This window comes from Diadema antillarum, unplaced genomic scaffold (genome assembly GCF_040938485.1).
Source record: "Diadema antillarum isolate AM-2024a unplaced genomic scaffold, OU_Dant_1.0 seq00000767_RagTag, whole genome shotgun sequence".
NCBI lineage: Eukaryota > Metazoa > Echinodermata > Echinoidea > Diadematoida > Diadematidae > Diadema > Diadema antillarum.
In genome coordinates this window covers 618,410-631,716 of record NW_027271657.1, presented here as the reverse complement: position 1 = coordinate 631,716, position 13,307 = coordinate 618,410, and the positions used below count along the sequence as shown (strand labels likewise).

The 13,307-nt window shown below is 35.5% G+C and overlaps 1 protein-coding gene across 1 annotated transcript in view; it reads right to left on the bottom strand.

Annotated features, from left to right (window-relative positions):
- Positions 1-13,307, bottom strand: part of LOC139738746 (extended synaptotagmin-2-like) — an 84,046-nt gene that overhangs the window by 1,781 nt on the left and 68,958 nt on the right. The window contains exons 20-24 of the mRNA XM_071649385.1: positions 12,865-13,157; positions 5,035-5,127; positions 4,533-4,667; positions 2,651-2,756; positions 1,855-1,904 (exon numbers count right to left, since the gene is read on the bottom strand). Coding sequence (XP_071505486.1) covers positions 1,855-1,904; positions 2,651-2,756; positions 4,533-4,667; positions 5,035-5,127; positions 12,865-13,157 — 677 coding nt within the window. The remainder of the gene's footprint in view (positions 1-1,854; positions 1,905-2,650; positions 2,757-4,532; positions 4,668-5,034; positions 5,128-12,864; positions 13,158-13,307) is intronic.

Here is a 13,307-nt window from a genome sequence, read left to right as displayed (position 1 = left end):
TCTGTAACACAGCTTTGAACTAACTATAGGAATTATCGCTGCACTTATCATCCATACCTTTTATCACTATCTGAAACTCCACAAAAACCACTAATTGACAAATAATCATCAATACAGAAGACTGAATACCTTTTTTACAATGTATAGCTTGTTACATGTATAAATCAGCACAAAGTAACCACGACTACATTGTGTTACTGAATTAATATGAACAAATTTCATGTTGTGACAGTATACTATATCAGTTTGAAAAGCCCAACCTGCAAAACTATAATTTTGCAGCAGTCGAAGTAATGCAGTCTCCAACGCAAAACAAAGGTATACTGTGTGAGTGTGTGCGTATAGGTGTGTTTACATGCAAACGTGATTTCTACATGGACGAAGGTGTAGTACTCTATTGAAGAAAAAAAGTAAAAAAAATATATTATTTTCTTTCGTGCTCTTGTGAGGATCGAACCCGTACGTGTGCAACCTCACGTTTCTAAGACGACGCCTCTAACCACTCGACCATACGTCTCGACGAGAAAATTAGAGGAACGTAAGCTTATGTACGTGAAAGATGAATCAGGAATCGTTTGGTCCGCATTCCATTCTCATTTTCAGTTTTAAATTGCAAAATTGTCAACCTCATGAGGAGATTTCAAAGAATAAAATGCATGATTACTGCAGCTTATTGTCACAGCTACAACATAAATAAGTTTCAGAGGAAATGAAGCAAAATCAGCTGAGATAAAGGTGCTTAAACGTTGTCAAGTCAATGCATGGTTTCTAAAAAAATCACCTCCCATAGACATAACACGTAAACTTGTCCGATTTTGCGTCTTTACCTTTAAACACAATTTAAAGCATGATGACGTCATCAAATTTCAAAACCATGACATGGACTTGAAAGGCAAATGTTCAAAGTACAACATATCTGAATTTGGGATAATATTGAGCTTAAACAACAGAGATACGAGCAAATGAATGTCAGAAACAGTACCTCAAAAAAATTAATTCCACTTTTTTGATTTCAGATGACGATATGATGACGTCATAATGTAATTATGGAAATAATGATACTTGAAACGTCATGTCCAATTTATATGCTTTTGTAATATGCAATAAAAACATAGGGTCACCTGACGTTTTAAAGAGCTATGGCGAAATAAACAAAGACATGTTTTTTCACTATATTTGCACATAGACGCGCACGCGAAATTTGAACTTTGACGCAAGTGCATTGCTTTGTTATTTGTAGGAATCGATTAGAAATCAATGGATATTGTTGCTCAAAGTATCAGGAATCCAAATCTGTCAAAAAAAGTGTATTTTCCAATTGCTGACGCGCTGTGCGCGCGAAAATGCGCGGACGGACGCGCACGCGCAAAATTGTTTGAAACGCATAAAATTGTCTGAAACTTCGAGATTTCCCATTGGAAAGTTGTTTTGAGCCTTTCAAAATTTTGACGCGCGCTTACGCGCACTTAATGATGTCCTAGGTAATTAGCATCAAAAGAAGTAAGATAGAACGTGACCTGAACTTTATGTCCACAAAAAATGATACAGAAATGACCTTTAGTTATGAAGTTATGATCGATCATGTAACATGGTCCAAAAATCACAAAATGGCGCCTAGACGACGTCATAGATATGTTACTGTCATGAAAACCTTATTGTGGCTAGATATTGTCATGAGACATGTTCCCTGAAAATGTCATGTTATTCCGTAATGTCATTCTTGAGATATTGATGACACAAAATTGTCCAGAAAGAAAGAAGAATAAAAAGAAATAAAGAGAGATTTTGACAATCACAATAGGTGATACGCTGATAGCGTATCACCTAATAATGATACACAATCTGCAATCTCACCATTCTGTTGTGGCCTTGCTGAGGTCTAAGCTGGCAAGATCAACATCCAACTGTTGATAAAAAATGGAAGAGGCAGGGGCATTATAAACAAGGCAAGGTGTAAAATACTGGTTGGTGCAGTATCAAAAAAAAAAAAATGCACTCATGTAATAATTCCCTACAATGCAGAATTTCATAACACTTTAAAGAGTGATGAGCTAAACAAAAAAGCACTTGTTGACTTTGGTATTTATCTACTCAGGGTACAACGATATATAACCTTTCCAGTGATTTGCTATGTGAGAGAGCAGCTTTACTCTAGCAGTGTAATTCTTTTGCTTTGTTTTAATCTTTTCCCATGAAAATACACATAAAAACAAATAGGTATACTGAGCAATGTCATTTATAAAACTTGCCTTCGTGCTCATCATGGTTTTAGAGGAGAAACTCAACAACAATTAAATCTTCTGAACAATTATTTCTCAACTATCATATTGCCATTCAACTTCTGAGAAAATTGATAGGCGGTAGATTCTTCCTTTCTACCCAATGAAAACTGCCAAAATCACTTTTGTGTTGAATACATATCATATTAATAATAAATCTTAATCTAAGACACACACCTTGTACTCAATACTTTTAATGATTTTTAATAATTAGTGTTTTTAAGAAAAGCACCAACTCACCCCCTCCCCCCCCCCCAAAAAAAAAAGAGAAATGTATAAACCAACAAAGACAATATAACAAAAACAAAGAGAATCACAGCATTAAAACTAAATTTGTGTATTGAGTAGCACCTGTCCCTAGATATCATTACCTGACCGATGGTTGGATTGGATAGGGCAAGGAAAGAGCCTGAGTGCTTCACAGCAATGTCTAATGTTCTCTCAGACAGCTCTGTTGATGAGCAGACAAACTCAAATCTGTTGAAATGAAAAGTAAGTTCAGTTGTTTATTTAGAGGGAGGGTTATCAAAACATAACCAAATATTCTATCATGGAATCATCAACTGAACACCACTGTCTTTCAAGACATGGATTCCAATAGACTAGTTTACATCAATCAAGGTGTCACTCAAAGGTTTCATGGATTCCAATAGACTAGTTTACATCGATCAAGGTGTCACTCAAAGGTTTCATGGATTCCAGTAGACTAGTTTACATATATCAAGGTGTCACTCAAAGGTTGCAGATTTCAAGTCTTCTTGTGCTAATGAGTCAAATATCCACAGTATTTATACACATCACATACCTATGGACAAGAAACTAATGTGATGCACAGAGGGTTAAAGGGTGTGTACAGTTCTGGTCGAGGTGAGGATTTAGCTTTTAACGTTTTGCGAGATATTCAGAAACCACTCTATGAGATGTCAAAGAGCATGCAATTCTAAGGGGTAGCAAAAGTTTATTCGATGAAAATCGGTTTTGAAATGGCTGAGATATCCAAAAACAAGGTGAAACAAAGAGATACTAATAAAGTTGGGGCATGTCGCCTTTTATTATTAGCACTTTTTTGGATATCTCAGCCATTTGAAAACCAATTTTCATCAAATAAACGTTGAATCCTTCTTAAAATTACATGCTCTTTCATATTTCATAAGAGGCTTTTCATTATCTCTCTTAGGAATTTTCAAAACATGAATCCCCACCTAAACCAGTACTGTACAGTCCCTTTAATGGATAAATGAACTGTCTTGAATAACATCAACTGTTGATATATGTGCAAGGTTGTAAAGAAAATAATATATTTTGAAGTTTGGTATGCTCTTTCAAAATTTTCTTGAAAAGGGCCCTCATTCATTGACATCCTATTTGATTTCGTAATTCTCGCTTTTGAGAATTCATGTGAGATCCCGCTCATGCGCATGTGCAGATGTCTACTGCGGGTGCGAGCTCCGCCAGGTCGGCTGGCCTGAGCATGGGGCCCGGTAAGGGCAAACCTAAAGTACATGTAAAAGGAGCTGACATTTTGCAGTCAAAGAACAGATACAACATCCAAGTTACTAAATTTACCTTTAATCAGTGAACATTCGGTTCATATTACCACAACATGTGAATATACAAAATATATAAGTCTTCACCACAAAAAGAAAAAAATGGAAAAAAAAATCATACAAAGGAAAAGGGATTGTGACAGAGCATGTTATATAGGATCTAAGATCACAGAAGAGAGAAAAATCCCTCTCGACATATATTTCGTATCAAATTTTTCATCTGAATTTCAGTGTCAATTCCTTCACATCCGTATCAGTTTCCTTTATCACATGTCAAATTCTGGCAATCAATCAAATGTTGTGGTACATGACTATGAAGGTAAGATTGCTATTTTTCCATCAACTCAAAGTAGACACTTCATCAAAGATCAAGCCAGCAATCAATGAAATCTTTTTCACATCCTTTCAAAGCATCCGACATACAAGGCAATGAATAAAAGATGAGTTTATAACATCTCTCAAAAAATGACAAACTGCCCTTCATCAGCATAAATAAGCATCGATTATCAAATGTTTAGAGTAGTAGCAATGATGAAAATCTGGGCATAGATTTGAATACACAACCTTCTGATATTTTGACAGGTGACCACCATACTAACAAGCTTCCAACTGATAGCAAGTGCCGGTTATGATCCCTCACTGCAGCTGGTACTGCATAATTTATCCAAACTACTTCAGCCTTTGATATGAACAGCAAGAAACTTACGTGTGGTCAAAGACCGGTTCTCTGGTGTCCTTGATAACTTTAGTCTTCTGTTTGCCATTCTTGGACTTGTCCGGCAGGAGGTAAGCTCTGATGTAGGAATCAGGCATGCTTTCTGAATCTGGGATGGTCAGTTGTCTGTTAGGAAGAAAAAAACAACAATATTCTAGGCAATGGTATAATCACACATCATATCATTTTCATATTGTTATTCTTCATGCATTTTGAATGCAAGCAAATGTATTCATGGTCTTTATGCATGTGTTTTACATTCCATGCCTCTTTGTCCTTTGTTAGCTTGTAATACATCATTTTTGAAGAAGAAAAATCTTTTACATCATGGATTTTTCATTAATGAAATCAACTAAAAAAGTCAATGTACAGTTAATGCATTTACAGCTCCCCAGTAACACAAAGATTGTGTTAGCACGTATTCTACTGCTGTCTGCTTGGTCATTATCATTATCATATCAGGCTATGAGATGAGACATTGGGTTATACTCACGATGCCTTGTGCACCACAACTATGACTCTCCCCCTTGGTGAACTGTATCTTATGGTCATCTGGATACGGCCATATGGGAACGGAGCCTTAGGACTGCAAGGGAGTAGACATTTAGTAATGAAAGAGAAAATCACTGATCTCATCTAACAATATAAAGATAAACAAGAATGTATCTTGTTTTACGGGACAACTCCATCATGATACTACCCTTTGTAACATATCTGTTGCTGGCAGCAACAGAACAAAGTTGGTTTGAAATGAGATATTAATCTGGGGTCTTGAATAGGAAGAAATGATCTTACATAATCATGTCCAAGAGTGAGTGCTCCTCCCTGTCTCTGACTTGGCCAACAGACTTGTCTACGATATAGCTATGATCTTTGTGTGGGGCATATTTCATAGCAGGTGTCAAATTCAACAGGAAGGTGATACAAAAGAGGACAAATTACACAATTCACTTTTAAATGAAATCTTTTCCCTCAGCTCAAAATGAAACAAAAGAAAACCTCCAACCTCCATTCACTAGTGAGAAGACATTCCTGATGATGTCAACACAGATTTCTATCACCTCTCATGACTGCTATCACAGTAAACTGTCTATCCCATTTCCACAATACAGATTTGTTGGGGGGGGGGGGGAGGGTTATCAGACATAATCCAGACCTCACAGTGTCACTATTAATTTCAAAAGACACCAATACTACAGGCAATAAAGTTTATCAATAATATATCATGTAATATAGGCTTTTCCTTTTCATACAACACAGTGGAAAAGATTGCAGGCCTACACATCTCATTGACTTGAAATCAAACATTTTTCCACAGCTTTACCTACGTGCACAGCCTCGATACACATGAATGAACCCAAATATGTATCCACCCTATACATCCCTCTCATAGGGATACAAAGATCCCTTATAAAACCAGGACCACAGAAATCTCTAGTTCATCATGCATTACCTGCTCCCTTTACCCATTGAGAACAAGCTGATTTTGCAATAACACACATTTCCCATAAACACCTGCCTGAGTAAACTCGGGACTACTCTTCAACTGATTATTGTGGGGCCTGAATTATTCTTTGAAATACTATCTAAATGTACAAATTGTTTTGTTGAAGTACAAAGTTAGTATCTACTTTACAAATGACATCAGAGTCAATCCATGTCAAATCATCCAGTGCTTGTCACCCGACCCCCTCCGATTTTCTTTAAAATCGCACCAAATGTTCCCCAAAGTGTCTGACGGAAAATCCCAAAATATTTTGCCCCAAGGTCAATTGGTTGCTAAGATACAGCCTCACATAGCAACCAATGCGCATTCCAAAATATTAGTTAAAAGAAAATTATGCATTTTTGATTGATTGTGGTAGCATGGATATTTATGCAAAAGTGTTCATTATCTGGAAATTGAGAGAACTTTATAGTCTTTGCAAGAAAAAGTGACTGTGACGCGAAATTGACTTTTCGTTAACGTGCACGAGGTCACCGAAAATGGTGTTAAATGTTAATTTTGAAAATTTCAAAGCATATTTAGATGCTAATATCTTCCACATTTCATCACCTCAGGTTCTAAGATATTATGCTGTTGAAGGCTTTGACTTGCTCAGTAATTTTGAAAAAAATCAGCGGATTCGTGCTCACCGCTTTTACGGAGAGCGCCCTCAAAGTTGACAAAAATGAAAAATGTGTCAAATTCAAGGTCACGGATCACCCTTCGTCCCACCTAGGAATGGCATCAATTTTTGTGTATTGATAGACATTTACCTATATTATCTTGGGTTACCAAAGAAATTTTGCTACCGAAATGTTAAATGGTAAATTTACCCAATTAAAAATGGTCGTAAACGGCCAAATTTCCATGTAATATCACATATTGAGTTTAGAGGACATTTCAAATGTCCATGCTTTCAAGATGAAAAGCCGTAGCCCTGTGATATTTGCTGTAGGGGTAGTCTGTAATACATATTTTAGTAATATATACCACAAAACACTTTCATTACATAATAATGACCTTGAAATTTAATCCAAAATTTGATAAAAACAATAAGTCGCTCTATTTTCCTCATTGCACTGCATGTAATATGTGCTTTGAATGACTTTTCACAGAGCAATATTTCAAGAACTATGAAAGCTGACAGCCTACCATATTAAGGTTCTTAACTATTTGTGCTCTTCTTTCAGATTTAGTGTCAATTTGATCATGAATGTTATACCCATGACCTTGAAGTGCTTCTAAAAATAGCTGTAAATTTGTTAACTACAAATTACACACACAACAGGTGTTTTATGGCATAACATACTAGTGATTCTTTCTCAAACACAAAAGTTTTTATGGTGTGAATGTTATAAACTGGAATTAATCTATATGTGCTTGCAAGATATGTTACAATTAATTACTTTGTTCTGACAATGACCCTCAATTTCAATCACAAAAGGGTACAGTAATATTTTGTGATTTCGTGTGCATTTCCTATGGAAAACAGTGCTTTTTGGTAAAAGTCATAGAAAATTGACCATTTTTGCTATCTATCACTTTGATTGATTAATTCTATTCAAATTATGGTAGAAAAAGTGGACTGTGACAATTCCCAAACAAAAAAAATGCTGTAGAAAATAAAAAAACAAAGAAATACATAACAAATTTACCAAAAACAAGAAAATATATAGGAATGGAAATGATTTTTGAATTGTCATAAGTTACAGAACAAATCCCTCCAAAAAAGAAGACTCTCAGTGCTTTTAATGTGCTTTTCACAGGCTAGAATAAGAATCTTGTGTTGGGCACAATGTCCATATATATTATGTACTTACAGTCTAAATACAGGTCTTTATGGGCAGGAATAGACATTTTTCCAAATTTTAAGGTCATAAATTCAGGGTCATTGTCAGAACAAAGTAATTAATCGGACATATCTTGCAAGAACCTATAGTTATTCCAGTATATAACATTTACACCATAAAAACTTTTGTGTTTGCGAAAGAATCACTAGTATGTTATGCCATAAAACACCTGTTGTGTGTGTAATTTGTAGTTAACAAATTTACAGCTATTTTTAGAAGCACTTCAAGGTCAAGGGTATAACATTCATGATCAAATTGACACTAAATCAGAAAGAAGAGCACAAATATTTTAGAACCATAATATGGCAGGCTGTCAGCTTTCATAATTCTTGAAATATTGCTCTGTGAAAAGTCATTCAAAACACATATTACATGCAGTGCAATGAGGAAAATAGAGCGACTTATTGTTTTTATCAAATTTTGGATTAAATTTCAAGGTCATTATTATGTAATGAAAGTGTTTTGTGGTATATATTACTAAAATATGTATTACAGACTACCCCTACAGCAAATATCACAGGGCTACGGCTTTTCATCTTGAAAGCATGGACATTTGAAATGTCCTCTAAACCCAATATGTGATATTACATGGAAATTTGGCCATTTACGACCATTTTCAGTGGGGTAAATTTACCATTTAACATTTCGGTAGCAAAATTTCTTTGGTAACCCAAGATAATATAGGTAAATGTCTATCAATACACAAAAATTGATGCCATTCCTAGGTGGGACGAAAGGTGATCCGTGACCTTGGATTTGACACATTTTTCATTTTTGTCAACTTTGAGGGCGCTCTCCGTAAAAACGGTGAGCACGAATCCGCTGATTTTTTTCAAAATTACTGAGCAAGTCAAAGCCTTCAACAGCATAATATCTTAGAACCTGAGGTGATGAAATATGGAAGATATTAGCCTCTAAATATGCATTGAAATTTTCAAAATTAACATTTAACACCATTTTCGGTGACCTCGTGCACGTTAACGAAAAATCGATTTCGCGTCACAGTCACTTTTTCTTGCAAAGTCTATAAAGTTCTCTCAATTTCCAGATAATGAACACTTTTGCATAAATATCCATGCTACCACAATCGATCAAAAATGTATAATTTTCTTTTAACTAATATTTTGGAATGCGCATTGGTTGCTATGTGAGGCTGTATCTTAGCACCCAATTGACCTTGGGGCAAAATATTTTGGGATTTTCCGTCAGACACTTTGGGGAACATTTGGTGCGATTTTAAAGAAAATCGGAGGGGGTCGGGTGACAACTTTTCTGAAAATTGGATGATTTGACGTGGATTGACCCATCAATCTTCTAATCAACCATGAGTATGCAGTCGTGTATATGCATTGTATCATTAGAGTGACACCTGACAAGGAATCTAACAAATTAGGCTGCATTCATATCTTCCCAAAGTCTGATAAAGTCTTCTCTGCTGACTATTTCTCAACTATCTAAGCATGAGGCAAGGGAGCCCGCATTTAATATACAAGCAGCACCTGTGGAGGAAACATGATATTGCATGTGTTGAGTAGAGATCAGTGTGTTATGACTATACATGTGAGGAGCATACAAAGTGAAAATAAAGAACACAAATATGATTACTATGTATACATACACCATAAGGCAACCATACTGACATAATTCAAAAGTAAAACAACAGGAAACTAACCAAAGAAGGGGGGGGGGGGGAACGTAATGTAATATTGTTAAGGATTATCCCAAAAAAAAAGTGATTTTGTGGTACACCAATAACCAAACGATTGACTAAAAACACATGACAACATACAGTGCCAAAAGAACCAAACAAGTTGCATGCTTCTTATCTTTAACAATGATGAAAGAGTTACTTAAATGACAAAAGTATAAAATCTGTAAGAAAATTATTATATGAAGTATCAACAGCTGACATTAATACAATATCAATCGCGCCTGTCCTCATACAGACAGGGAATATGCAATACAAATGTATGTTGACTTTTATTGATTCATAATACCCTGATCATCACTCTAAGTGGCCAAAAGAATACCTAAATATGGGCCATATATTTTCTTATATCATTTCTACTATATTTCTTCAGATGACTTGAATATACCCATTAAAGACAACATTCAAAACTATAAAGATTCTGTTGGTGATATCATCTGTCAACCATTGCCTATTTAGGGTACTAACATGATACTATACAAAAGACACTAGAATGCAACTCTCCATAGATCGAACATAACTTGCATGTTTCCCTGCAATGTTTTTTTTACTCATCACCATAGTGGTATTTGTCAAGAAAAATTGGCAGTTTCCAATTATTTTTGTGTGTAGAATGTATCTAAGTTTTACCAGGGAGGTGAGCTCACCTCCCTGGTGTTACAAGAACGGTTGTCAAAAGATTTTTTTTTTTTTTTTTCGCTCAAACATCCCTTTTGGCTATCATATATTATTCTAGGATAACAAAATATGAAAAACAAAAGGTCAAAAAAACAAAACAAACAAACAAAGATGTACACAATCTATTAAAAAAGAAATACATAAGCACTGGGAAGCAAAGAGATAAACAAGAATCATTTACAAAACAGTCTAAAAAAGTGTCAGTGGATCATTATTTCACATAGTTTTTTCGAAAAATGTTGTTAATGGTGGTGATGGTTTACTATAGGTGCAGTCAGATTGGCAAAAGACAAGAAATTTAAGATCATGATCTTTAAGTTTTGACAGTGCGACCACAAATTTCCCGCAAAATTTCCCTCTCCAACTAGGGATAATTCCCCCATGCCATCCCCGACAAACTTCTTGATCTTTTGCCAGTGTGACGTGTGAACGGATTACAAAAGACGCAAAGACTTTGTGATCTTAAACTTCTCAATCTTTTGCCAGTCTGAACGCGCGTATTGTGTTAATATCAGTAGCTTTTCAACTTACAGTGAAATAATCAGTCTTTATTGCTTTTGTATTTGAGCATGCTGATACTTAAGTCATATCTAATAAATTACTGTGAAACATTCAACTTTTTGTTGATAATAACTAATCATCTGTCTCTTTTATTTTGGAAAAACATTTTCCACTTTTCAATTATTAGTCAAACCATGTACACTAAAAACCACCTTTCTTCAATTTACAAACTTTGTAGGAAAAAGATTTCTGCCCTGAAATTGTAATCGAAAGGCAATAAATTCACAATTTTACGAGCATATTTATGTCATTGATTAGAATCATGAATATAAAATCTCAAAACATTTGACCAAGCTTTCTTTTTGCACACATGACAAGCCACAAACATGCCAAATTTGATTGCATTTTCCCCATAAATGAAGGGAAAACTGGACAAATTTGATTGCATTTTCTCCACAAATGAGGGGAAAACTGAAAAAAAAAAATGAATTCCTTGAAAAAACATATTCACATTTGCACAATATATTTGACAAATTTAGAATAACAATAGATGTCACAAATTTGATTACATATTTTTTTTTTCAAAAATACATGATAAGACACTGACACGCAAAGTTTGGTCACAATCAGTTGATAAATGGTTGGGATTTGAGGGGACCACATTAGCCCCCTGGGTTAGGGAGTTTGAAAATAGCACTTATACAAAGAGGTTAGGTACTATCTAAAGTTGTTTATCTAAAGTTGTTTGGGAAAGAAAAGAATCAAGTTTGAGAAATTAATTAAGTTTGCTAATAGTGTTCTAGCAGTCTGCATATATACTGCAATATCATTTTGATTTGAATACTTTATACAGAAAAAAAATAATTGCCATCACCAGTTAAACATAAAAACATTTTCCCCATGTACAAATGTATATGTATGTTATAAAGAGAGATAAGAAAATAGAGTCATTGGGAGAAAAATATAAAACAGTCAACTGACACCAAATGAATGTGTTTCATTCACCAGATAAGAGTATATTCAAATGATAAAAGGAAATTAAGAAATTATTACCTTATTTGATTACTCGATGAAACTATGATACCAGTATCAATAGCAGGGTTAAAGTAAACTGACTGAATACAGAGAAGAAACCTTGACTTACTAGTCAAAAATAGGACCCTCACTAGACTCAGAACCATCCCTAAAGAAAGACAAGTTCAGAGTTTTGAGGAGAAATAGACAAACAGAGAACACAGGACAGCTTGATGTAGAGATGATCTTCCTCAAGGGAGTAAAAATCTGCTAGTTACAGCCTTCCAGGCAAAAAGCAGTTTTTCAATGGGCTTCACTTTACACAGTTTAGTCGATTTGGTTGATAGCCACAACTACCAACTGGGTCGGCATGTGTGATGTCCTTAACTACATTGTCTGACCCAGTGTGATGGTAGGGTTTTTTTTTTGTTTTTTTTTTAGTTTGTTATTTGTTTGTACCAATACAGGTATTTGACTTACAATTGATAGTGTTTTACCACACAATTCGCACTCAAGTCTAACATGCATACAGTTGTACCTCTGGTTTGAATTGCCACCCAGAATACCATGGTACTTTGTTGAGTGTTTTTTTGTGTTTTTTGCATAGTTAGTATTTGTGTTCACATTACAAAATACCATGCAAAAACACTGCTGTATTTCCCTGTCGATGTGAAAGTATCTATAGATGCAGCCATCAGTGTGGGTATTAGCCTGTTTACTAGACAGTGTCAAGTCTACAATCACAGCACAACAAATATCAGATCACACAGCAATTCACTGAAAGGCAAAAGGACTGACACACAACAAGATACTCTTCATAGCAAACACAGGAGAAGACTGCAGGCAAAAAAGATATCAATCAAGACATTTAGTGAATATCCAGGGAAAATTATGTATTGTTTTCTATTTTGCATGTAATAATGATGCCCTGATAACTACATGTATATGTGGCAATTTTAATGTCTGCAAAACCATAAACATACCATATGTAACTTTTATAGCCTGTCTCCTCAATACATGTGGCATTTGTAGGAACTTTCCATGACAATCACTAACAACTTTGCCATCCCTATGAGAATCACTTACTCATGTACATAGGGTTGCACAGTCCTCCGTCTCAGCTCCACCCCAGCAGCGTTACTCTCCCCTACCCCAGGGGAGTTACCATTGGGGGGTGGGGAAGCAGCCTGACTACTGGTGTCACCATCCTCCTCACCATCATGATGACCATTGATGGTCACTTCTTGACCAGCAGACTGACCAGACTCGGTCTTCTCTCCGTCCACCCCAGAGCTACCGGCTCCTTCCTCCGATTTCTCCTGTGTGCCCTCCACTTCAATCTCTGCCTCCTCGTCCTCCTCATCAACTCGTCTGTTGGCCTGTTATACAGAGAGTTTCAAACACCCAGTAATATAATGAGTTGGTTTTAGGAGACACTTTAGCCTATACTGTAGTATTGCAAGTCAATACCAACCCCATACCCCATTACAAAAAAACAACAAAAACAAAACAAAACAATAACAGCAACC